At 52.4% G+C, this 26120-nt stretch overlaps 1 protein-coding gene across 2 annotated transcripts in view; it reads right to left on the bottom strand.

Moving 5' to 3' along the window:
• Nucleotides 1–4584: 4584 nt before the first annotated feature.
• Nucleotides 4585–26120, bottom strand: part of CPLX2 (complexin 2) — an 82114-nt gene continuing 60578 nt past the window's right edge. Inside the window, exons 1-4 of one of the 2 annotated variants that reach the window (XM_061158519.1) lie at nucleotides 13088–13242; nucleotides 5851–5969; nucleotides 5544–5719; nucleotides 4585–4802 (exon numbers count right to left, since the gene is read on the bottom strand). In XM_061158519.1, coding sequence (XP_061014502.1) covers nucleotides 4605–4802; nucleotides 5544–5719; nucleotides 5851–5881 — 405 coding nt within the window. In that variant the 5' untranslated portion in view covers nucleotides 5882–5969; nucleotides 13088–13242 and the 3' untranslated portion in view covers nucleotides 4585–4604. Of the gene's footprint in view, nucleotides 4803–5543; nucleotides 5720–5850; nucleotides 5970–13087; nucleotides 13243–26120 lie in introns of those variants that run through there. The other variant, XM_061158520.1, reaches the window with a different exon arrangement.

The following is a 26120-nucleotide window of genomic DNA, read 5'->3' as shown; positions in this document are numbered from 1 at the left end:
GGAAGGACTGATGCTGAGGCTGAAACTCCAGTACTCTGATGCGAAGAGCTGACTCATTGGAAAAGACCCTGACGCTGGGAAAGATTGAGGGCAGGAAGAGAAGGGGACAACAGAGGATAAGGTGGCTGGATGGCATCACCAACTCAATGGACATGGGTTTGGGTGAACTCTGAGATTTGGTGATGGACAGGGAGACCTGGCATGCTGCAGTTCATGGGGTCACAGAGTCAGACACGACTGAGCGACCGAACTGAACTGAACTGATGTGACTTGACTCTGTGGCAGGATGCCACACCCAAGGAACTTGTGGGAAAGGGTGGCAAGAAATGGGGCGTGGGGCTTACAGTCAGGCTGAACCGCCAGCTCCTGGGGGTGCCAGCTGGCTTTGAAGGGCAGGAGGATGGCCCTGAATCTCTGGAGCCAGCCCTCACTCTGGCCTCAGCTGGTTTCTGGGGCTCATTGTCAGAAGGTCCCGGCCAGAAGTGAAGGTAAAATGGAAGGTTTTCTGGGGCCTCTCCGGCTCTGTGGGTTGACCCCTCATCTCAGCTGGGGTCCCATGTCGCCCAAGCGGTGCCGATGGACAGAAGAGGACAGACAGACCGAGAGCTACTGTACAAGGTCTTTTCTTTGTGTCATGGTTGGTTTGGTACATCTTAGCATCTGCGTCATACAAAGGGGGAGCAACAGCCATGGCTTTTGGTCAGGTTCGGGGGGCATGAAGGGGCGCCCCTCGCCTCCCCCCAGGCACTGACACATTTAAAGGAAGCAGAGCAACAAGGACACAGCACAGATGTGGGAAAGGGGGCCCCCACACGAGTAGGATGGTCGTCCTTGCCCGGGTCTCACTAGGACCCCCAGCCCCACCCGAGGGCCAGCAGGAGTGCCTCTTACTCTCTTTCCAGTGAAGACGGGGGACACGGGAGTGGGGAGCAGAGCAGGGGCCGTGTCGGGGGAGGCATGTCCCAGTGCCAGTCTGACCCCCAGCCCCTGTGCTGGTCCTCAAGTCAAGGGCGTGAGGAGCCCAGCAGGATGGAGCGGTGGCATGGTGGTGGTGGTCAACCCTGCCAGCTGGGCTCAGGGGCTCCTGGGGCTGCTGCTTTGCCCGCCTTTTACTCTAGCCAGGGGCCTGTGGGGAGGCTGCTTTGCTCACCAGCTGTCTCATCTGGAAGGGACCTGAGCTGAAGTTTTTCTGTCCCCTTCTCTCGCTGGCTCTTGCCCTCTCTCACAGCCAAGAGGGTCTGTTGACCTTGCATTTGGAGGAGACTGCTTTGTAGTTAAGGACACCTCCCGGACCTGGGGTGGAGGACGTACCTGTGTGGAAAGCCCAGTCCTCACCAGTGCCCCACACAGGGGACCTCGAGAAGCACCTTCTCTCCTCTCTGGTGGTCAGCTCCCAGGCGCACCGCAAGGAAGTGGCCTTCCCCGGCAACCTGGCCTTCTGTTCTGCTTTCACTCATGGGCGCTGAGTGCTCCTTCCTTTCTCCTGGCTAGGGGGTGCCTCCCTTGTACACTGTGTGTGTACGTGGGAATTGTGGGGTTACCCCCGCCTTGCCCTGCCTCCTGAGTGTGCCGCAGGCACACTGCCCTGTCTGGGTGTGACATATGCTCTGCGTCCTCCCATCAGCAGGCCTCACGTCCCTCTCACCTCATGTACTTCTTGGGACCATCCACTCCCAGCTAGAGTGCCCCACAAATATTCTGTGCCCCCACAAACGTGTTGCCCATGACATCCTCTCTGGTCACATATTAGCCTCTCCCCACAGTGAGGTCTGTGTCAGGAACGATGGTCATTGTGTTTCCCTGGACCCAGGAGTCATTCCCTGGAAGTGTATGTCCCAGCAGAAATTCTTCCCATCTCCTCCTCCAGAAAGATGTCCAGTCCTGCAGCTCAGAAGCAGGCTGGAGGAGTCCGGGGTGTACATCAGCCTGAAGCCAGACTGCCTGGAAGGCGCTCTCCTCTGGGAAAAGCCCTGAGCCCACTCTGGGGGTGCAGAGGGGCTGTGAAGACTGTGAGGGGCGCCCTCTGAGGGTGGTGCTCCTCGGGCCTGCCTGGGGTGTCCCACACGCATGGTTGGGCTCCCCTGCGCCTCTGGGGCCCCTGGGCCCTGGTCTTCCCTGCTCATCTTGCATTCTCTGTGCCTTGGTACCTCCTCTGAGGTCTGTGGGCCCTCGTCAAGAGGGAGGCCTTTCTAAACACTTGGGGTCCATCCCTGTGTCTAGGTGGAACCTACACACAGGGTCTGGGAGGTCTGGGGCCCCAAGATTGGACCCTGCCTGAGAATGACCATCCTGCCCAGGATAACAGACACAAATAGACAAGCGGACAACAGGGGTGCAAGGTGGCTCCCCATCACAGACACAGGCAAAGACACGGGCCCCCTGGGGGGCAGGACACAAGGGCACAGCAGAGGTGGTGGGGGCGGGGGAGAAGGGCAAGTCCAGGGAACTGGAGCTGCTGAGGCCTTGCTCCCCAGAGGAGGGACAGACCAGGGGACTTTTCTGGTTCCCTAAACATATGGATTGTTTTGTCTTGTCTTTAAAGTATTGCAGTCTAACTGATATGGCTTTAACTATTGGAAACAGACAGAGAAGACACATGTCTGTCTCTGAAATAAAAGCATAAATTCACTAAAATGGAAAACCTGCAGAATGCAAACGGGCCAATGGGGCAGGGGTTTCGGGGCAGGCAAGGCGCCCCCTCCCTGGCCCCTGCTTTTGGGGCAGGCCCTGGTGGGGCCAGCATGGCTTCTTGGGCACTGCCTGGGTCTGTCCCAGTGGACTTCTGGGGACTTCAGGCAGGAACCCCCCAAGGGCAGGAGGACTCCAGGCCAAGGACAAGGTCTCCTTGTTGGGTGTGGCCACCCGTGACTAGTGGTTTTGGTTCCAAGAGCAGTCATCTTACCAATATTCCTTTTCCCCAAGCACACACCCAGTACACAACTGCTTTTTCAGAGCCCACACACATGCATACAATAGTCTCAGCATATCTGACAGCTCTCTCAAACATACACTTTTACAACATCTAACATGTTCTCATCACTCCTGATGTATACACTATTTCTGAAAACAATTGCAGATGTGAGCTAACTCATGCAAGCTGTAACACACACACGAGATGGTGAGTTCACACATATGACACAATCTCAACTCAAACATACCACCTCAAACAAACATATATACACAAGGCTGCCTGACATACGTGGGTCTCTGACACAGGGATGATGACTAACACACGCACAAAATCTCAAGACACTCTAATCACAGGGCTATGTATATAACCTCTGGACACACAGTTGCTGACACGGTCTCTGCCATGCACATTCATGCACGGCTGGACACACACCTTGCTCTCTCACGTGCTCCATCTGGACACACAGTTGCTGACACGGTCTCTGCCATGCACATTCATGCACGGCTGGACACACACGTGCTTCATGACTGCCTTGTTCTCACACAACTGACTGAGAAGGAGACCTTGAAGATCTGGGATGGGGGGAGCAAATGTCCGTCTCACATCCCAGAGGAGACATTGTTCTTGGCCAGTGAGATGAGTGGACAGACACCTTCTGTCAAGTGGGAACTGGCTTTTCCCCAAAAGCTTGGGGCTTTGGCCAGGAAGGTCAAAAGTGGTCTTCCTGGGGACTGTGGAGCCCTGGAAGCCCGCGAACAGGACAATGTGAGGAAGAGGGGTGGGTAAGGATGGGGGCAGCGAGGCTGTGCCAGTGGGCAGTCCCACGGCACGGGCCATCGCTGCCCAATGGCTCCAAGTGTTTTCTGGGGGCCTGGGCAGCCCCTTGGCTGGGCAAGCTGGGCCCAGCCTGGCAGTGGGGCTCCAGACCTAAGTGGAGTGGGGGAGGGACAAGGGGCTGCCCTACCCTGGGGTCCCTCCATAGATGAGTCAAAGTCCGCAGAGGATCCGTGTGGAGGGACTGGCTTGGCAGGAGCTGTGCCTCTTCGCGGGGGAGGTGGGGGGTGGAGGGGTGCTCCTGGACCGGGTGTCATTAGAGGGAGGCAAGAAGGAGAGCCCCAGCCTCCTGCCCAGCCCCGGGCCTGGCCACAACAGAGCAGGCCAGCCTCAGGCTAGGCCCTGACAGGCCAGACTTACCCAGACTCCCTTTCTCAGAGCCAGGCCACTCAACCCCTGCCCTGACCTGCAGGCCCACGGGGATTCAGAGGCCAAAGGTCAGCATGCTGGGCAGGGCTGGAATGTGTCATTACTTTGGCTGGCTGGGGACAGTGGTCCTCCTGGCAGTGGGGCGCATGAAGGAATGTATGGGGATCACCACACCAGCACAGACCTCAGGCTGCCGGAGGGGGTCTCCAGTGCCTGCCGCCTTGGGCTCAACACCTCCTGTTGGAGAGAAGCTGTCTTCTTCTTTTAAAGCAACTTGGGAGTGAGGTGATGGAGGCAGGATACCCTGGATGAAGGCGGGCGTGAAGGAGTGCTGAGGGGGAGGAGCCCCTGGCCGGGGAAGTGGGGCAGAGGCCAACTGAGGTTTTCCCCTTCAGAACTGAGACTTAACAGAATAAAAAGAAAAGAAAGAACCAAAAAAAAAAAAAAAAAAAAAGTAACAAGTGGATGGGGTCGGGGGTGGGGGTGCCGGTTACTTCTTGAACATGTCCTGCAGCGGCCCGGGCAGGTATTTGAGCACCGTGTCCAGGATGCTCTCCTCCTCCTCTTCCTCCTCATCCCCGCAGCCTGCTGGGATGGCCTTCTTGGGCCGGGTCAGGCTCCCCTCGCAGGGCTGCTCCAGGGCTGCCTTCTCCTCGGCCTCCTTCTCCTCCTTCTTCTTCAGCCCATACTGGGGAGGGGAAGGGTGGAGAGGGGCGTGAACGGGGCGAGGAGAGAGCTGAGTCCCACCGTCATGCAGTCATGCACGTACAGCTGGGGCAGCCCCTGGGAACTTGCTAAGCCTCGGGCCTCTCATCTGTAAAATGGGCATAAGGGCATCTTCCTTGTGGGACTGTGCCTGTCTTCTGCGGGCTTTTAACAAGAGAGAGACGATGCATGGGACCCCCATAATTTCTCTGCTTTTGTTTGAAATCTTTCAAGATCTGAAAACTGAAGGGTCTCCACATGCTTGGGGCCCAATTCTGGTGACAAAACTTGTCTTGAACTGATGGAAGGCTGCTTAGAGCCTTGGTTTTTCTGCAGGGCAAGCAGACAAGTATTGAACTGTTTGGCACAGGGTGGCACCTGCAAATCCACCAGAAGCGACACAAAACAGCGCTCAGGGCACTACAGTCCTTCCCCCAAGTATCTAAATTCTGGATTCCAAATTTGTGTGGTCTCTAGGATTTCGGGCACAGGGTATGGACCTATAGCAGCAAACATTCGGGAACACTTACTATGTGCACTGTCTTATTTAATCTCCAAAAGGCCCTTGAGGGAGCTGTTCTGTGACATGAATCTTTCTGATGAAAAGAGTGAGGCTCAGAGAGAACTAGGTCTAAGGCGAGCGCCGGGATTCAGGGAAACCCGAGGTTGTGGGGGACCTCTTTTACCCCCTACACTCCAGGACGGGCAGGAGGGCGGCGCTGACCTTGTCTCGTATCTGCTGCCGGACCTTCTCGCGCTCGGCCTCCATGCGCGCGTGCTTGGCCTTGCGCTCCTCCTCTTGCTGCCGAAGTGCCTCCTGCCGCTCCTCTTCCTTCTTCTGTGCGTCGGGGTCCTTCTCTTCTTCTCCGCCCAGCATCTTCCCCATGTCCTTGGTGGCCCCTGTGGGGGATGGGTGGGGGAGGAAGAGGGCGGTGTCATGGCAGCAAGGCTGGCATAGGGAGGCCCGGGGCACTGAGGCCCCTGGGTTTGGACTGGAGAGGGGGGAAGGGGGTGTAGGGCTAGAGCCTCACCTCCAAGGGCCTGCTTCATGACGAAGTCCATGCCTGCAACTCGGGTTAGTGTGCCCTAGCCAGCAGCTGAATTTGCATGCAGCGCTCCAGGCAGGCCTGGCTCCGGGCGATGCGGCTACCTGCAAAAAGAGGAGCTGGAGGTCAGATGGGCGAGGCCTCTGCGTAGGCAGGATGGTGGAGTCAGACAGAGGACGCCTCATTCTAGTTCGGCATCAAGCACCATCGGTCAAGGCTAAGACCCAGTGCTTGGTACTTCAGGGAAAGGGGATGGAAAGGAGCTGTTTCCTGAGCACTTGCTTCGTGCAAGGCGTGAGTGCGTGAGCCTGCTTGCTCAGTCCCTCAGCCTGTCCGGTTACTCTTTGCGACCCCACCAGGCTCCTCTGTCCATAGGATTTCCCAGGCAAGAATACTGGAGTGGGTTGTCATTTCTCCCTCCAGGGGATCTTTCTGACCCAGGGATCCAACCCATGGTTCCTGTGTCTCCTGCATTGCAGGTGGATTATTTTTCACTGCCGAGCTATCGGGAAGCCCTGTGCCAGGCACAGGTACGCTGCCAAATGCCTTTTGATCCATATTTTAAAGCCTTCATCATATCTGTATTAATTTGATTGAGTCCAGGAAAGCTGGAGAAAGTGCGGACTCTGGATGCAGGTGGTGCTGAGTTCTAATTGCCACCCTGTAAGACAGAGATGGCAGTGCCTCCTTTCTCAGGGCTGCTGTGGAGACTGGAGAGAATTCCAGCCTGGGTTGCTGAATCAAGCCCTCGAAGGAGTGAGCTTGCACTTGGGGACCCAGCAAATCAGAGGTGGGTAGAAAAATGAGAACAGCCAGCTTATATTGAACATATCCAGACTTCTGAAATTAGACAAATGGAGAAATAAGTTATTTTTATTGCATCATACATGTAAGTTTTGTGTTTTATAGCTTAATACTGATTTTTATTTTGAATTATGCATAGGAGGCTGGAGACTTGATAATCTTCCTGGGTCTTAGGCCTTTAAAGTATCAAGCACTGGGTGTTATAAGCACTCAGCTCGTGTTAGTCTTCCTTTCCTTCTCCCTAAATCACCAACTTTCAGTTTCTATTGTATTTTTTATTGTTATTTTTTTGCCTCAGAAGATTTTCTCCAAATAAAATCTTAATGGGAATCTCATTATGCAAAACACATAAAAATGGAAGTATTCCAGCAGCAGTGGGAGTGGAGGGGTAGCTGGAGCCTTTCTCTACCCTTGGCCTCCTTCTTACGCTGTTCTTCCTGCATCCCTGAGAATGTGAACCCAGATGCTCTAACTCTCAGACACTTTATTTTTATTTTAATCGTTCAGTTTCACTGGTGCCTTTGTAGGCAAATCCACCACAAATCCTTTCTCAGGTGTGGAGGGGGACATCAATGAGCTAATCAAAGTGTCGTGTGCCCTGATGGTCAACTGAAGCCAGACCTACTCCCCAAGGCCTTTTATTCTACACAGCCTTGGGGTCTTTATGCTTGGCTAGGAGGATAAAGGGGTCCTAGGAAATGGTGGCAGAGTAGTCAGGCCGGATATTACAACCAGGTTGAGTGCAAGGTCACTGGCTGTTTTCTGATGATGAATTTTCCTCATTTCTTTCAAAATGAGAAGACATATCAGCAGACTGAGATCTTTTCATACAATGGGTCCTGGAAGTTCATCTGAGGACTTCTACGTGATCAGATCGCCTGATAGGTTGTTTTGAGGAGAGAAAGTCATGATGGAGTTGAAAACCATTCCCAGGGACTTTGGTATCAGACATACCTGGTTTGAAATCCTGCCCCCACCCCCAGTCCTCACTGGCTGCAGCTCCCTGGGAAAGCTTCAGGTTGTTCCCTGCAAAATGAAGGAGTGTGAAAGGCTAACCCTGCACTGATGTTAGAAGGGGAAGATAAGATACTGGTCAGGTGCCTGGTGTGTAGCTGGTCCTCCTTAATGTCAGCCATCACTGACTGCATGTTTATGAAGACACTCCAGAAAGGAACAGGATTTCCAGGAAATGCAGGAGAACCCACCCTGATCCAGAATTCTGAGTTTGAAGGCGGCTCACTCAGTCAATCAAGATGTTTTCATTTGACTAAAAATATTGTAAAGAGACTGCATTTCTAAGAACAGGAAACGAATAATAATCAAATGATTTCAGGAACTCTTGGGTTCCTCCTCTGTGTTTACTGGCAGCTCAAGGAATTGCCAGGTGGTGGTGGAGGACGCAGGAGTCTAATTTGAGATGTTTCAAATTGGTCCACGGGGCACCTGGGCTTTAGTTCCTGCCTCATCCCTAACTTGCTGATCTGGTAAGTCTCTCTCCAGAGTCAGATGATCTACCGGGCCCTTTCCCCAGCTCTTCTGCTGGAGCAGTTCTGAAGCATTTGAACTGCTCCCCACCCCACTGTATCCTCAACCCCCTCTCCCTCCTTGCTTCTGTGACTCAGTTCTGTCTTCTCCCTCCTGCTCCTTCTTCCCTCCTTTCATCTGCTGCTTTTCTTCCTCTTGTCTCTCCAAGTGGGTTCTCCAGGACTCTGACCTCAGTCCTTGTCTCTTTCTCGTCTCTACTCTTTCCCTGGGGGAACTCATCCTTTCCAGGGGCTTTAACGGGCGCTAACGCTGATGACCTAGATATCTTATCTGGGCACCAGACCAGATACTCATTCATCCAACAAGCATTAGTTGAGCCCCACCTACTGCATGTCAGGCAGTGTGTTAGGCACTGGGTAGGTAACAGTGAACAAGACAGATCAAGTCCTGCCCTCATGCAGATTACGTTTTGGGGTGTGTGTGAGTGTGTGTGTGTGTGTGTGTGTGTGTGCACACGTGCATGTGTGTGAAATAGGCAAATAAGTCAAGAACTACACTTGCCTCCCTCTTCAATGCCTCCCCTTGAATGTCCCATGCCACCATTCATACTCAACATGCCACCCCTCTGCCACCAAACCATCTCCTTCTCCAGACTCCTCTGTTTCCTGCATTCATTCAGAAAACTTCGATTACCCCTGCCAACTCCCCTGCATGCAAAGCAATCAACTCAAGGACTGGAGTCTTCTCCAGGCTACACCCCTGTCACTCCAGGTGCCTCTTACTCCCCGCTTGCCGGGATCACGGAGCCCAGCTTCTTGGGTCCACCACCAAGGTCCTGCGGCTGACTCCCAGCGTGGCCCTTTCACTTGCTGAGCCATTTCTTCACCCTGATGAGACTGCCCGTAACCCATCTGAAGGTCCAACCTACTCCTTCCTCATCCCTCTCAGCAGGTGACTTCCTTCTCACTCTGTGTGGTGTGGTGCATCTGAAGGCTGGGGAAGTCTGGAGTCAGGCACATCTGACTCAGATCCCAGATCTGCCACTTTTTAGCTGAGTGATAGTGAGTAACTGACATAACCTCTCTGAGTCTCGGTCTCCTTTATAGAGTGAGGATTATAATACCCTTTTGAAGGCTTAGAAATAATCTGTGGAATGCAGTTGGCATAGGATGGAAGTTCAGTAAATGGTGGGTGTTATCATTATTAAAACAATTACTGTTTTGGTAGTGTAAGCTCCTGCACCTCTCCTCACAGCTCCCAAGGGAGAAAAGTCTCCCTCCTCCCCGCCGAAGCCTATCCATCTGCCTTAGCGTCAGAGTTTCTCTCTTTGCATCTTCTCCTGGATCCATTTATGACTCCCGTTCCCTCACATCTTCAATCTCTTCTCCTTAGGTGTCTTTCATCCCCTTCCTTCTCCAGCTCCTGCTCTGACTCCCATCTTTCTCTTAATCTCTGCCTCCTAGCTTCATGATCAAGAGGCTTCCCCTTGGTGTCACCACTCTTCCACCTCCCGGTCAAACCCTTGGTCTCTGTGAGATCAGAGACGTGTGACTGCTGCCCTTGCCACTGAAGCTGCCCTGGCTGGAGTTGCCAGAGTCCTCCGAATCACCGGACTCAGGACAGTTTCCATGGCCCTCCTCCCCCTCTCCCTCCATCCCTCTGCAGCATCAGAGGCCAATGAGGACCCCTCACCCCCTTTCACTCGCTCTGCTGTTTTCAACCTTCTTCTTGCATCTCCTGAATTCCATGACACAGCCCTCCTGTGTCATCATCCTGCTTTTCAGATGGCCTTCCTCTATCTTTCGCTGACTCCCCTCCATGACCCCTCACTCCCCCACTGTCTCCCTGGGAAATTTCACCTCCCCTTAATGGTTTATACCCTGCTTCAACCCTCTCTCTCTCCCCAAACCTGCACATTTAACTCTCTGCTAGATAGTCTCACTTTGAATCTATCCAAAGCTAGTCTCATCCTTGCTCTTTTGCCCCTTACCCCCACCGACCACCTTTTCCTTAGAATGCTTTCTTCCCATGGCCTCAGTGGAAAACTCCAGAGTCAGTGAATGCTTCATTCATTCCTTCACTCACTCACACTACAAATGTTCTTTGAGCATCGTCTGTCTGCCAGGCATTGTTCTGGGTGCTGGGCTGCGGCAGGGAACAAGGGAGTCCTTGCATTTGGTCTCACAGCATTCAGTCAGCTGGGGAGGTAGACGCTGAACAAAAACCGCAACGGGAATTGGCAAGTTATAATTGGGATGGGCTTCTGAGGGAGAAGCCGGGGAATTACAGCTTCATAGTGTTCCCTGCATCCACACATCCCCTCTCCTATGGCTGCTAATGCCTTGGTTCAGGGCCTCAGTGTTCTGAATTTGCGCATAACCTCCAACTCTACCCCTCCCCTAACTTTCATCCATCCTCCACAAGGCTGTCCGATTAATCTTCCTAAAGGGCAGATGTGCTCATGCAAACATACCCTGCAATGGCTCCCCATGGCCTGGTTAAACCAACTAGAGTCCTTGTGCTGACCTTCAAGTCCTGCACAGTCTAGCATCTGCCTGCCTCACCATTCATTTCCCATTCCTTGCATGTGGCTCAGTATCAGCTATACCTCCACATATATCCTTTCCGAAAACTCCTGGGCATCTGTTCAAGCTATTTCCACAGCCCTGGAACCTCTTAACCTTATCTCTGCCAGTTCAAGCCCTGGCCTCTCAACTTAGAGTGACCTTGAGCAAATGACTTCATCTTTTCTCATCTGTAAGATGGGGACAATAACACCTATGCCCAATTCATGTTGTAAGCATTAAATGAAATAATGCAAATAAAGTGATCAGCCCAGCATTTGGCACATAGTAGGTGCTCAGTACATATTAGCTGTCATCATCATCACCATCAGCAGCAGCATTAATTTTCAAAGGTTCCCTTCGTACATCACTCTTCCCATAAAATCTCCCAGATATCCTTGGTGAAATGTGATGGAGTCTTCCTCTTTTGAGACCCATGGCACTTTCTAGGGCAACCCTGCCTGCCTCCAGCTCATGCACTCTATACACCTATGCATCTTTTCCTTCCCAGCCACTTTGAAATCTTCCCAGGGCAGGGCTTGTATCTTGTGCTTTTTTTTTTCCCTTTCCCAGAATCTACAGCCTCTCCTAGCTAATGGTAGAGCCTCAGGACATGTTTGCTGGATTGAATTGAATGGTGTGTGTTCGCGAGTATGTGAGAGTGTACTCGTTCAAGGTAAGCTCCTGCGCGTCTGAACTTAGGCATCATTGTGATTCTGCGTGAGCGTGTGTGCAGGCGTGCGTGTAGATGTTTTGCCATATGCCTGGAGGAGTGCTGAGGTCCGGCAGGTTGCCTGCCGTTGATGATTTTGGCCAGACCGCCAGGAGGCGCTCCTCAGCGGGTCTGCGGGAAGCTTGGTCGATGCCTGCGCGGGAAGGGCGATGGTGGTGTTGGTAGTGGGGACGGTAGGCTGGGGGAGGGGATGCCAGGAGGGGTGGGGGAGGGATGCTGCTGCAGCGGTAGGTTTCCTTGCCCTTAGCGCGCCCGGGATGCAGCACGCGCCTTCAGCTTCCGCGCCCAGACTCTGCCAACCCATCGCAGCCCCAAGGCAGCCGAGGCACCTCCTCAGGCTCGACCATCTGAGCCCCAGGCAGTTTTTAGGACTGGGCCCCGCCATCTGACCAGCAGACTCGAGCACCTGCAGTGTTTGTCCTTGTGACTGTTTATCCGTTTTTGTTTCTTTTTTTCTTTTTTTCTTTAATAGCTCATGTCCGGGCCATGTTCGCGCTGCAACTCAGTTCCACACTCATTTGCTTTTTGCGGGGGACTCTATGCGAATGGCGGTACAATGACAGGGGATGTCCCCCTATCCCCCTCCTCACCCCCGCCCCTTGCTAGAAGGGAGAGCACTAGGGGAGAGGAAGGAGCAGTGGAGGGTGGGAATGGGTAAGCAACTGGCTCCTGGAGAAAAGCGGAAGAGGCGGGGGCTTCGTAATTCTCCCAGCAGAAGAGGGGGACCGAAATCCTGGCGCCCCTCGATCGTCTCCCGCGGAGATCAACGCAGCCGGCTGCTCTACATGGAGCTCGTGGTTGGCCACTGAAAGCGCCCCTCCCCACCGCCCCCCAACACTCAGAGCTCCAACCTCAAGACCTGGCCAGGTCTCAAACTTTGCTGAGGGAGGGGGCAGAGTAGGGCCGGCGACCGTCCTAACTGACCCCAGGCAGCGGACAGGGGCAGCCTCAACCCCGGCTCCTCCTCCTCCCATGACAAATAGAGTCCTCTCGATCCCCCCACCTCCCGTCGACGTGTGGGCTGTCCTCCCCACCACCTTCGCTCTGTCCGCCCCACTCCCGCCGCCCTCTGACTCACTCCGATACCCGAACCGTACCCCTTGGCGGGTGAGGGTGGGGGGGGGGGGCGTCGCTCTTCCTGGGCGAAGAGGGCCCTGGCGGTCTCCAGGTTAACCACGAACCTGAAGTAGCTTAGATTGACGTGCCCCCATCCCTCCGCCAAGAGCCCGAAGTTGTTCTCCAGGTTCAGACTTGAGTCGCCCGCCGCCTTCGGGGCGGTCCTGGCTCCCTGGGAGCCGGGCAGTTTGGGGCTTCTGCCCGAGGGTCTCCGGCTCAGGGACCCAGCCCTCCTTCCCAGTTGGCTAGCGCTTCACAGCCTTTCCTTCCCGCCTGCAGGCGTCCCCTGCTCGCGGGGAGCTGTCCTTTCAGCACCACCGCGAGCGCGCCCGGGGTGGGGGGGTCCCTGCTGCGGCCGCGCAGCCTCCGCTTCCAGCACTCGGGTAGTCGTGGGGAGCTGTTGTCCCCCCGAAAGCGGTACTCCGCAGCTTCCCGGGCTGCGCTGCGGCCTCGAGGCGAAAGCCCAGACCCTGTTGCCCACAGCCCGGCTCCGCCCTCCCGGCCCGCGGCCAGCACCGACCTGGCGGTCCTCGCAACCGTCTGAGCCACTGCAGGGCTCCGGCCGAACTCAGCGAGGCAGTTCCTTCTGCGATTCCAGCTCCCGCTGCCGCCTCGTGCAACTCCGCCCGGTGAGCTGGGGCCGCGGCTACTGCCGCGGGCGGCTGCCGGAGGCGCCCTCCAATCACGCCCGTCAGCCAGGCCCTGACGTGCTACCGCTCCCCTTCCAGATGGGAAATTCAAATCTCTCTCTCTCCCCTCTCTCCCCCCTCTCTTCTTCCTCCGGCTCTCTCCCCCTCTCTCTCCGTTTCTCCGTCTCTCCCTCCCTCCCTCTTCCTCCTCCCCCTCCGTTTCCCTTTCCCATTCTTCCTCCTATCCCCTCTCTTAAAAAAAAAAGAAGTCTCCCCTCTCCTTCCTTCTCCACCTCCTCTTCCACCTTCTCCTCCAGACACCCCCAGCAATCCCTCCCGCAGGGATTCAGGATAGGGCTGCCTATCCCAGCCAGGCTTTCTGGACGGCAAGCTTGCTCCTTCAATGTTCCAAGGGGTAGTGCTGGTCAGGAGACGGAGGGAGGGTTTTTTTTCTTTTTTTAAAGCAGAAATCCAAGATCCACTGTTCAAGAAAGCCCACCTTGATTCCTCCAGGCAGAACTGATCACACTTGCCTCAGCACTCGCTCAACCCCCGCTCAACCCCCAGGCACACCCCTGCTTCTCTATTTGCTTGCCTCTTGGCTGTGAGCTCCTACAGGATGACAGAACCACCGTCAGACCATTGCAGCCCCTCAGCATCCTGTCCTGCTATGTGAACACTCAGGAAACTGATGGATCATATGGGCAAGGCCTCCATAGGCAGTAAGGAACATTCCACATGGACCCAGAGGGAGAAAACTGCCGCAAAATTGCTGTGGACCTTGGGCAAGTCACTTGCTAGGACCTTCTAGATCTGATATTCCGTGAAGAGCAAGGAAAAGGAATTCTTTGGCAAAGTTTATTCTGGAAGGCCATATTTTCTCTCCTTTGCCCAGGGAAGAAAAAGGACTTCCAAGAGGCAGGAGAACACATGTCCCTCCCCCCTCCCCCAGCCTTTCTTTCCTCCTCTCCTCACACTCATCTTTTCATTTTATGACTCTCTCCTTATGAGCCTCTCTATTTTGCTTGCATCTTTTGGCTCTAAAATGCTTCCTTTAATCCAGCCCAATGTGTAGGAAAATGGCTTCAGAGAGGAGGGGCCATGCACCAGGCCTTTGAAAGATTTGCAGGAGTTTATGCATCAATCAGGGTTATGTCAGAGTGGAGATGACTCCTGCTTCTGTAAGGGATGGCTTCCTTCCAAGAAGGGAGCAGTAAGAGCAGCAGGACAGGATCTGGGAAAGGCAAGAGGCATGATTTTATTCCAATAAACGGGGACTCTTCCTTTATTCATGTCGACAGCAAAGACCTCAAAATGCGGGACCCCCCCACTCCCCGCCACACACACACACACACACACACACACACACACACACACACACACATCAGAAGTCATTGGAAGACCTACTTTCCTCACCTATGGAGTCACCTTCTAAAGCTTCTCTCTGTTTTCCCCTTCCAGGCTGTGAGACTGGGTGTAGGGGAGTCCCTTCCTTTATGGCTGAGTTTTCCATTCCATGCTGTGTTGGCCCATCAGCAGGCTCATTTAAAATTTTTCTTCCTTTTTCAGAGGTGGACACTAATGGAGGGGGCAGTGGGGAGGTTGTTTGATTAGAGTGACTTAGACTTGCCACTAATGCCTGGAGGGGAGTTCTGGGCAGAGAGATCTGACATCCTGTCATTTCAAGAGTCATAGTCCTCCTCTCTCCTCTCCCCTCCTTTTCCCCTGTTCTCCTAGAACAGAAGCTCAGTGAGTGGATCTGGCTGGCAGCACTCTAGTTGCAATTTGCCTTTTTCCACAGTGGGCATCGCCTTTGACATGGATGTTGACTAAGCTGGGCTAAAAATTCAACTTAGCCTTCAGAAAAATACTAAGTTCAATTTTGGTCACAACACTTTAAGATAGGCTTTAGTAGGCTCAAATATGGTTAGAAAAGAAGCAGGGTGGTTTAGTGGTGGGTGTCTGGAAATCAGGTTAAATGAGGGATGGTTGAAGGATTTGAGGATGTGTTTTACCTGGAGGAGAGAGAGGGTTCTTAAGTGGGATTAGCCCTTCAAGGACTGGCAAGTTTTGCTCAGTTTGTAATTCCAGCACTTAGCAAGCCCCTGATAAAACAGGGGCTAAAGAATGGTTGTTGAATGAATAAGTGACCATAGCAAGGGAAAAAAGAGAACTATCGTTCTTCCCAGTGCTGATGACAGAACTGGGGCAATGGGGGAAAGGTAAAGGAAGGCAGACGGACGCTCTAGGAGGAAGAGCCTTCTACCAGCTGGAGCTGTACAACCGCAGTATGGCCTGCCCATGTGAGGTGCTGAGTGCCCTATCCCTGGAAGACAGCAGGTGGGTGGTAAGTGACAGCTAAAACCCCCTTTGAGCCCCAGTTTCTCTGAGCCTATTAAAACTGCATGAGCTGACATGAGTCATGTCTAGCTGCAGAAAATCTTACTGGCGAATAAAAGGGCAGCTCAATCAAGTTTTGGTGGCTTTATCCTTTGAACGATTAAGACATGATATTAGCCATTGATGCTTCCTGTCAAAAAAAGATGGTAAAAAGATGAACACTTGCTCCTGTTCATTGTTACCACTGTACCAGTGGACAACGTTCAGTGTTACCACTGAACCAGTAGACATGGTTCCTAAATACTCTTTTATAACTGCCAAAATGTTGCTAAGTATTGTGAACATTTCCTACTGATTATATTATTGCTAATCATATGACCATCAGCTCCAATTATGTCTTAGGTACTCACTTCAGTGCTTTGCATAAAGTACGTTCTTTCCTCTAGTTCACACAGATCCCTATTTTCAAGGTGCAGAAGGCAAGGTCCAGGGAGATATAGTAAGTTTTTGGCAGATCCAAGACTCCAGCCCATGACTGCATGACACTGGGCTCCAGGGGCCTTCCACCAAGCTGGGCTGCTTCTCTTCTGACACATCCCACAGCCTATGGAAATGTAACTTTTGCTCTGCTGATACATTTTTTTACATTGACATTTATCATCTTCCCTGTTCTCCAGTTTCTCGCTTGAAAAAAGAAAAACCTGCTATGAATTCACACTCAGATTAGGGTCCTCATGTCATGTGGGTTGTCAGCATTTCCTTCATCTCCTGCGTCTCTAATCCAGCCTGCTGAAGTCCCCACCCCCCACCCCGAGCCTTGGACCTTGCAGAGCCTGCTCTGTAGACAGCTTCTAAGAGTCACTTGGTAAAACATGAATGTGGCTCTGCTTAAGGTGTCTTACCCTGGCTAGTGTTGAATTTCTACTTTTATTTATGAGCCCTGTGGGCTGGGGCAGGGGGCCAGATTTGAACAGATTTTTAAAAATGATTGTGTATATGTCTCGAATGCTCACTAAGAAGCCAATCAAGAGAGCGAATGTCAGTACTTTGTGTGAGGATTGAGGAGTGACAGCTGTCAGAGACTGTAAATGTGATCAGTGAGAATGGCTCTTGTCCAAAGGGCAGCCCATCTCTTTCCCGCAGCTGCCTCCATCCAAAGGGCACCCCGGCTGCCATGTGGGAGATGAGGAGGGTCTTGCTGAGCTGGCCCTGGCCTCAGCTAGGAGTTGAGCTGGTCAGTGCAGGGAGACACTTGGATGCTCCAGATGCTGAGTCTACCTCCTGCCATTCTAGCTGGAGCCTGGAGGGGCAGAGCTGGTTTGAGGGGGTGGCTGTCTGCCAGAGGCAGGACCAGAGCTATGGGGGTGGTGCACAGGAGAGGGCTCTAGGCCGCCTTACTCCTCTGGTGAGTGCCTCCCCTCTTGTCCCTGATAAGGCTAGGGTGGCATCACTGTCAGGCGGTGAGGTCAGGGTCCCAGTCTCTCCTTCAACATGGAGTGGCACGGGGTGAAGGCAAACCCGCGGATGTGCAAAGCTGCATGTGTGTGTGTCCACTTCTGGACACTGCAGGTGAGAGTGGGCAGCATCCCTGTGGGGGGATACAGGGGCTAGCGGGGGTGGGTCTGTCTCCGTGTGTGGGGCTGTACCCCTTCTGATCTGAAGTGACTCTGGTGTGAGTGTGTGATTTCGTGTAGAGCTAAGTGGGTTGTTGTTACAGTAGAATATGATAATGGCATGGGGTGATGATTTGAGTGTAAGGCACAGGTATTATATGCAGATAGACTCTTGAGTTATGACCAACCTAAACAGCATATTAAAAAGCAGAGACATTACTTTGCCAACAAAGTTCCATCTAGTCAAAGTTATGGTTTTTCCAGTAGTCATGTATGGATGTGAGAGTTGGACTATAAAGAAAGCTGAGCACCAAAGAATTGATGCTTTTGAACTGTGGTTTTGGAGAAGACTCTTGAGAGTCCCTTGGCCTGCAAGGAGAGCCAACCAGTCCATCCTAAAGGAGATCAGTCCTGAATATTCATTGGGAGGACTGATGCTGAAGCTGAAACTCCAATACTTTGGCCACCTGATGCGAAGAGCTGACTCACTAGAAAAGACCCTGATGCTGGGAAAGATTGAAGGCGGGAGGAGAAGGGGACAACAGAGGATGAGATGGTTGGATGGCATCACTGACTCCATGGAAATGAGTTTGAGTAAGCTCCAGGAGTTGGTGATAGACAGGGAAGCCTGGCATGGTGCAGTCCACGGGGTCGCAAAGAGTCGGACACGACTGAGCGACTGAGCTGAACTGAATGCAGGGTGTGCTGTCCACAGCCACAGAGGGTGCTCTCTATGTAGACCATGCCAGGAGCAAAGTTCTGGGGGCACGTCACCATTTCTGTGTAATGACGGGTGTGCTAAGTGTTCCTGCCCATGAGAGATGATGCCTCATGTGTCAGCATCAGTGTGAGATGGAGCAGTCACTGATGGTAAGGGTGCAGGTGTGAGTGTGTTACAGTGAGTTGGCACACACGTCACTGTGTGGGACAGAGGGGCTTGCACGTGCAGCCAGGAGTGTGTCCTCACCACCGTGCAGGCAGACAGCCTAAACGTGTCACCAAGGGTGACTGATGCTTTCTTTTCCATTCCCCCACTTCCAGAGAAACCCTTGGTAACCCAGCCTGCTCCGTCTGGGAAGCCGGAAACTTTTGGCTCCCTTCTCCATCCTCCGCTTTTGTTTCTTAGGAAAGGGATCCCAGGTTCCTCAGCTGAATCCTGACCCTTTGATGGCACGTGAAATGTGTGTGGGAACATTCTGAGGAAACCCTCTCTATTCCAGACCCTGCTCCCCAACTGAGAGCTCCTCCCCAGCCCAGCATCTGCCTGCCAGCTCCTCAGAGGTCCTCTGCTACCTTCCTCCCATCCCCAGCCTCCCAGATCCAGGCACTCATTAGCATGTCAAGGCAGTCCTCTTTCAGCCCACACGTTGTACCCTGGGATATCCCCACACAGTTGGCTCCCTCTTGTCCTGGGTTTTCCTGAAACCTTACATTTTCATGTCTGCCAAACCAGTCTGCACATCCCCCACCATCCAGCACAGGCGCGGGGAGGGTGTGGGGGTGCATCCTTCCTCCCTTGCCACAGGTTCTTTTTTGAGCTCTCTGCTTGACTACTGCCTCCACTCCTCCAGCCTCAGCTCTTCCAGCTCTCTGGGACATGGCTGGATCTCTCTGTCCATCGGGAATCCCCCTGATGGTCCCACATGCGCGTGTCATCCCAGAGCCAGCCAACACACCCGCCAAGCTTCTTCATTTGAGTCCTAGCACTGGACCTGCTCAGGTAGATCAGTAGAGCATCAACCTTTGTGCTGTGCCCACAGGAAGTCCCCCTTCCAGAATGTCCCTCTAACCCCATGACACTGGGTCCCTTTTTCCCTCCCCCAAGTAAAAACCTTTACTCAGAAAGATAATCTGTAGACCTTGGAATCTTGTTGTTAGGCATATGGAAACAGAATAAGAGTTCCAGAATACTAGAATCATAAGCAAAAGGCCATTTTAGAATCACAGAATCTAGAATGACAGGTTCTCTAAACACTGTATGTCCAAGAGTGGTTGCCTCCTACTCAGATCCCATGCAATGGGGGGAACTGTTAAAAAGATTGCAGACTTTTGGGGCTCATCCCATGTGGATGGACCACAATCTTAGAGATGGGAGCCCAGGAATTTGCATTGGTTACCAAGACCCCAGGTGTTCTGGATACACCCGCTAGTTCCCTGGGGGCTCAGACAGTAAAGAATCCACCTGCAATGTGGGAGACCTGGGTTCGATACATGGGTTGGGAAGATCCCTTGGAGGAGGGCATGGCAACCCCCTCCAGTACTCTTGTCTGGAGAATCCCCGTGGACAGAAGAGCCTGATGGGCTACAGCCCACGGGACCATAAAGAGTCAGACACGACTGAGTGACTCAGCACCCATACTAGTTGAAACATCCTTGTCTTGGGTCAACAGAATCTGACTACCATATGATCCTAGGTCTTATAGGAAAAAAAAGACTGAATCAAGGAATCATAGAATATTTTACAAGCTAAGATTCAACACACACATGCACTCACAACTTTAACAATGTCTTGAATTGTGGATTTGAAAGTGGTCACAGTGTGATTTTGTTCTTGTTCTAGGAGGAATTTTTCTTTCTCAGCCTAACTGCTCCTTTTGGAATGGAAAGCTTTTCCCCCTGTCCCTTGCAGGGCTGCCTCCATGGTGTTGCCTACATTTGTGAAGTTAAATGTTCTTTCCATCTGGGTGCAAAGGCGGCAGACAGAACCCCTGTGTTTATGGAGCAAGTAAGCTGGAAATGACTTCTACTTTCCATTTAGGACCAGCGCACCCTGGCCCACAAAACAAATTTCGCTGCTTGATAAAATGAATCTGAGGGGACATAATCGCTGTTTTACTAAAGCAGTCATAGCTGAGGAACATGGACAACAATGGTTAGTAACCTCACGGAGCTTCTTCTGGTCAAGGAAATGAAAGACAGAAAATGCCAAGGGCTATTTTGGAGACTGACGCATGTGGGGTGTGTGTGTGTGTATGTGTGTTTGGGGTGGGGGTGAATGCAGGAAATTAAACATGCATGAAAAAGCACATGCATTTCAGCAGCACTGAAAAGGTACGTTTCTGGTCTTCTCACCCAATGTAATCAACTCACAGATGAAGGCACCAAAACCCCCAAAGGGGGAGGGACTTTCTCAAGGCCACACAGCAAGTTAATGAAACCTCTAAGTCCTGGGTAAGTAGTCCTTCCCAGTTGTAACTCAGCATCACGTTCTTAAAAACCTTCAGCACGCCAAACACTGTTCTAGGGATGCTGTAGATATCAACCCTTTCAGCTCATGACAACGCTATGTGGTAGGTCTTTTTTACTCAATTATTCATTCATCAAACATGTGTGTAAGGCCTCTGACACCAGGCAGTCTCCTAGGCAGACAAAGATAAGAAGTTTCAGAGTTTCTCTTCTCCTCTTGATTCTGCAACGAGAGATGCAAATATTCCCCAGAGAGATAACGCAGGACCAATTCACACGCTCGAGATCTTTTCAGATCAGAGGCTCTGATTTGAAGCACTCAGGAGTGAGTGGGGAGAGGTGCCCACCAACAGTCAATGATAAGACAACATACTAAGTGCTATCCTAGTGAAGAGGCCGCTCTGAGGAGGAGAATCAAAAACACACAGCTTGCAAGCCAGATGGGACTGGAAGCCCAGAGCAGGGAAGGACAGGGAGGCTGGCTCCTGGGCTGTGCGAGTCATCTCAGAGGCACTGTGGAGGGGACAGCAAGGGGCTCTGCTCACACAGAGACGTGGGTGAAATCTCAGCAGCTCTCTGCCTTTTCCAGAGACAGAGGCTTTTCTCCGAGACTCAGTTTCCTTTCAGTGAAATGGGTTAACAATCCCGACCTCCCAGGGCAATTGTTAGACTCAGCTAAGACAGGGAATCATAGCACAGTTTCAGCAAGTGTCAAACTCTTCCCCTCTAACAGCCGAGGAAGGTGGGAATTTCTTCTGGTGTTTGGGGCAGTGTGATCATTAGACAAAGCCTCCTTTTATGAACTTCGTGGTCAGAGGATTCTGCATCACGAGCCCCCTGAGTTTGGTCAAGTTGGGGTGAGAAAGGAGAATCGGAAGCTTAGAAGAAGCTGGCTTTGGGGAGGGGGATGTTTCTTCTACGTCTTTACCCCTTCTTGGGCTTCCTCTCCAGCACATGTGGGGCTGGAGCATCATGTCCTCACGTGGGAATTGCCTGGTGGAAGTCCAGAGGGGGCTTAAATTCGGGCCTGTGAACATGAAGAATTTTCCACCCACAAATCTAAAAATGGCTGCTCTGTGCCACTCAACCTCCAGTTGTTTCTTTCTGGCAGGAAAAAAAAAAGACACCTTTTATTTGGCAAACTAGCAAGGGGTAGGAAAGGTCTTGGGAATATGAAACCTGGGAGAAGCTGAAGGGTTTGAAGAGGAAGGAGTTTTCATATCCTGAACCTCTCACTGTGCTAGTGATTCATATCTTTATCTGCTTAAATCCCCACACCGACGCCTCCCATACCTTAAATGTCAGCACGTCCACTTTATATTCAGGTAGTGATATTCACACTCAGAAAGGTTAAGGGCTTTGGGTAGGGTAGCACAGCTGAGAAGTGGCAGCATCAGCAGCATTGGAACTTGGTATGTCTGTGCAGGTGGCCTCATTTTCAGAGGGGGACTAGGTGGGTTTCTGGCAACCAAGCCAGGATCTGCAGCTTTGGGGCAACTGGTCCCAAAGGATAGGTGACCCTGCTCCGGCTCCTATACGGGGACCATGCCACAGGCTGGTCCTTAATGGGGCGGGGTGCTCCAAATCTGAGGTGATGATAGGTGATGGGGGCTGTAAGTCAGGGCCCTGAGGGTTTAAATGAAAAGAATCCCCCCTCTGTCACAGTCCTGGGCTCACTTCCACTCAGTCTGGCTCAAGCTGGCTCTTCACACTGGCATCTCACCATTGCTTCTGCCTCTGGTCTTCCTGCACGTTGACTTTCTAACTGGCTTCCAGATCTGTAGGAGAACCATAGCTTTCTAAAACACGGCCTGATTGCATCAGTCTCCTCCTCAAAACACATGGTGGTCACAGCTTATTTTGCCACCTCGCACCCACTCCTCCCGCGCGTGCCATCAGCTCTGGATGAGCCAGCCTATGTATTTCATCTGGAGCCATGGATGCGATCATGTGACCTGGGCTAAACCAATCATCATCGTGTTCTCCTTGCTTCCCCAGATCAGCTCAGGGATGGTCCCAGGGCCCAAGTCAGACCAGTCGGGGCTACAGAGACACTCGATTCTGGAATTACTGCTTGAACTAAGGGACACGGACTCTCTTTCGCTTCACTGAGCTCTATGAATCGGGTTTCCCAAGAGCTACCGTGAAGAGCTTCAGAATGGGGACCAGCTCAGAGCCAGCAGAGTCAAGAACAGGAGAAAGGAAAAACCCTAGCCTGGTGACCTTCTTTTCCCCCTTGGCTCAAGCTGTCCCTAGAGCTCTCCTAGGTCTTATCATTTTTATGAGCCGATAACCACCCCTCCCCTTTTTGTTCTCCTTAAAGCTGCTTTAGTTTTTTCTCTTCTTGCAAAGAAAAGGATCTTAACTGACACACAAAAAATTCTTTAATGTCTTCTGATTGCCTTCAGGAGGAAGTGCCAATCTTTTAAGCTGGCCCTTCAGGCCCTCCCGGACCGGAAATGGTCTCTCCAGCTCCATGAACGCTGTCTGCGTTGCCCGACCCCTGGAGCTTCTGCACCTCTGCCCATGCTGGCGGCCCCAGCGGAGGTCTGCCTGCCCCCAGCAGAGGCCTGCCTGCCCTATTCCGCTTTGACTGGCAGCTGAAGTAGAAAGGAACACTTCTGGAAAGTGAGGCTGAGTCCAGGGTGTCCTGTGTGTTCCCACATAGACCTCTTCATTGTAGCACCCTTGAGATTTTACAATGGATGTTGATTTTCTTGTCTTTCTCCCTAGATTTTGAGGCCTTTGAGCAGGGGGGACTCCCTGAGTGTGAGGGATTCATTCAGTCAGCGAATATGTACTAAGCATCTACAACAGGCCAGGGACTCCTGTAGGTCCTGGAGATGCCACGGAGAGAAAAAAACAGCTCACACACTTCTGTCTTGTCTGATGGGGAAAGCAAACGCTGCCCCAGTAAACAAACACAGCCCTGGGCTCATCTCAGAAGGCGCTCAGGCTGTGAGGTAATAAGGGGAGGCCTGCGCCTGTCTCTGGGCTCAGAGGCTAGAGGAGAGCCAGGCTCAAAGCTGGCCCTCAGGAAGCAGTTTTTTCATGAATATCGAACATCCCCAGACAGCCGGGTGCCCCTCAGCCGTCCTTGATGACGATTGCTCAGAACTCGACCAGGACCTCTTTGTGAGTGATTTACTCCCCACCTCCAGCCTATGCCCCCTCTTGTGGGGGTGGGGGCCCCAGTGACGTAAATGACATTTTTTGTTTGTGTGACACTCACCTGTCCCCACAGGGGTTAGACAAAGCCACCTTCTCTGTGACTTCGTGGTGCGGCTCCATCCGCAGCTTGGTCCCGCGTCAGAAAGCAGGGCGCGCCTCCGCCCGACTTGGATCAAGTCTTGGCCTGGCCTTCGTCTTCCCGGCCCTCACTCTGTCGACTCCCTCTGCAGGCCTGTCGTCGGCCCTTTGATCACCTCTGTGACTCTCCTTTGGACTTCATCTGGCTGCATAAAGCCGAGGAGACCTCTTCCCGCTTGTGTAACCCCGGTGCTCCGAAACCTTCGGTGACTCATCACTGCCCACAGCAAGTCCAGACCCACGAGGGCCTCCCTTGGTCTGCGTTCTGCCTCCTGCGCCAGCCGCTCTCGGCTGCGGTCCACTCCACACTCTGATGTTCACTTCGTTCCTCTATTAGCTTATGTATCCTTGGTTGTCTTCTGCTGCTGGAGTGTAAGCTGCTTGAGGGCAAGGAATGTGTCTTGCTCATTCCTGAATCCCCAACATCAAACAGTGAACTTCCTCACTGTGGATGCTCAATGACGATCTCCAGACGCAACATCTGTGCATCGCATCGCCCTACCACTTGCGGTTGAAATGGCTTGTGGGCCTTGAGACCTTCATCTTAGCTGCGGGCACTTGGAGACCTAGGCTCCTTGCCGGGCCACAGACCACAGTAACAGTGCTAGCATCCTCATTTGAATCTTGTACTGCTCCCCACTGTCCCCTTCTCTTTCTGTTTTTCGAATTTCTTAGCCCGTACACTTAACCCCCAGAGTCCCTCCCACGCTTTTGCCCCATAACTGTGGTGTTTTGTCATCGGGATGTTTTTGGTGTCATTTGCTGTGGTGACGCACACTTTGGCCTGTTTGGCATCTCTTTGGCATCTTTTTCTTCCCTGCTTTTAGACTTTATGATCCGGGTGGGCATTAGACCCACAGCCAGCCAATGAGCACTATTAGCTCTGGCCACTGTGGTTGGCTCAGGGTGGGCAAGTGACACAAGTTAAGCCAATGAGAGTCAGCTCTGGGACTTTAGTAGGAACCAATGAGAAAGACGCTTTCTATTTCTATGGGATTTGCAAGGTTGGCAGAATGTGGGCCTGAGCAGCTGGACCTTTTTGTCACCACCCAGAGAGAGCCTGCCTGAGGGTGATGCCAACACAAAGAAGAGAAGAGCCAAGAGAAGGGAAGGAGACAAATTCCTGATGACAGCGTTTGAGTGTCCAGATCTCGATGTGCCTTCAAGCATCATCTGCTCATGTACTTTTCCATTATGTGATCAGTAAATGCCATCTTTCTGCTTAAATTGTTTTGAATGAGGCTTCTACCTTTGCCACCTGCAAGAGACTTGCTGGAATCTGTGATGCTCTATGTCCCCTCCTTCCGAAAACTTCTAATCCAGCAGGCTCTGACCCTGGAAGGACCCTCTGTTTAATGTTCTCACATCCCAGGAAAGAAACAGCAGCTCATCCTGGTCCCAGTTTTCTGTCTCTGTCACCAGTGCAACATGGTCCCCACGGTCATGTTGATTTCAGCGAGAGAAGGAGCTCACATTGCTAAAGCCCAAACTTTATATCCACAGATTCCAGTTCACATAGCCGCATCCCCTCAAAAATGCACATATTTTTGGCCAAGAGCTCTGCAATTTCACCCTTGAGTGGCATCAGCTTTCTTGGGCGGGTGCCATCTCTTTCTGGCGATTTGTCTGCATCTCATTTGTCAATTGGAGTCAGAACATTTGCCCGTCAGAACAGCGCCTTTGGTGTCCCCACTTCCAAAAAGCAATTGGGGAGCAAGAATTTCCCTGAGGTCCTCCGCAGTCAAGGCTGACACCGAGGCTCCCTCAGATAGTCTGGACTTCTCCTTTTCATCTCTGAGCTCCCTCCCAGAACTGTGATCAGAAAGCATCTTGCTGGTCCTTTATCTGACCTCTTTCCATTTGATGGATATGAAAGACCTGTGATTCTTGTCCCCACAGTCCTTCTCAAGGTGACTTGTGGGGTGTCTTTGGACTGCATCATTTCAAGGTCTCACTGTTCTGGGTAAGCTTCTTGAGCCTAAGACATTAGTTTGTAAAGGTTTTTCAAAAGTTGCCTTTCTCCTTGCAATGCCTCTGAGGCACCACTCTTTAGCTTATTGTTCTATCTTGTTTTGTTTCTGACTATAGTAGTTAGACCATGCTGAGCTGTGGCTGGGAGAAGGAGGTTCTATGCAAGGTTGATGAGGCTCAAGGAAAGTTCTACCATCTTGATGATGCCACCAACTTGATATGCGGCTTCCAGGGTCACTGTGGCAGGAAGGGAGAGCTGGACTGTCACAGGGGTTCCCACGGCCTCGGCTGGGCGTTGATCTTGTGGGCTTGCTTCTGTTTGCTCCTCCAGATCCATCCTCCCCCTCCCTGCCCAGCTCTGGGCCCACGAGGCTTATCCATCTGGACCAGTCACCAGGCTCTCTTTGCCCTTGAGCTTCTGGTTGTTTTTTTTTTTTTAATGAGAGTTACTGGCAGGGATCAGAGGATGTTTAGAGCAAAATGAGAGTGAGCCTTGTCTGAAGGC

Source organism: Dama dama, chromosome 12 (assembly GCF_033118175.1).
Source record: "Dama dama isolate Ldn47 chromosome 12, ASM3311817v1, whole genome shotgun sequence".
In the NCBI taxonomy this organism is placed as follows: Eukaryota; Metazoa; Chordata; class Mammalia; order Artiodactyla; family Cervidae; genus Dama; species Dama dama.
The sequence above is the reverse complement of the archived record's forward strand: the minus strand, read 5'-3'. Positions and strand labels throughout refer to the sequence as shown.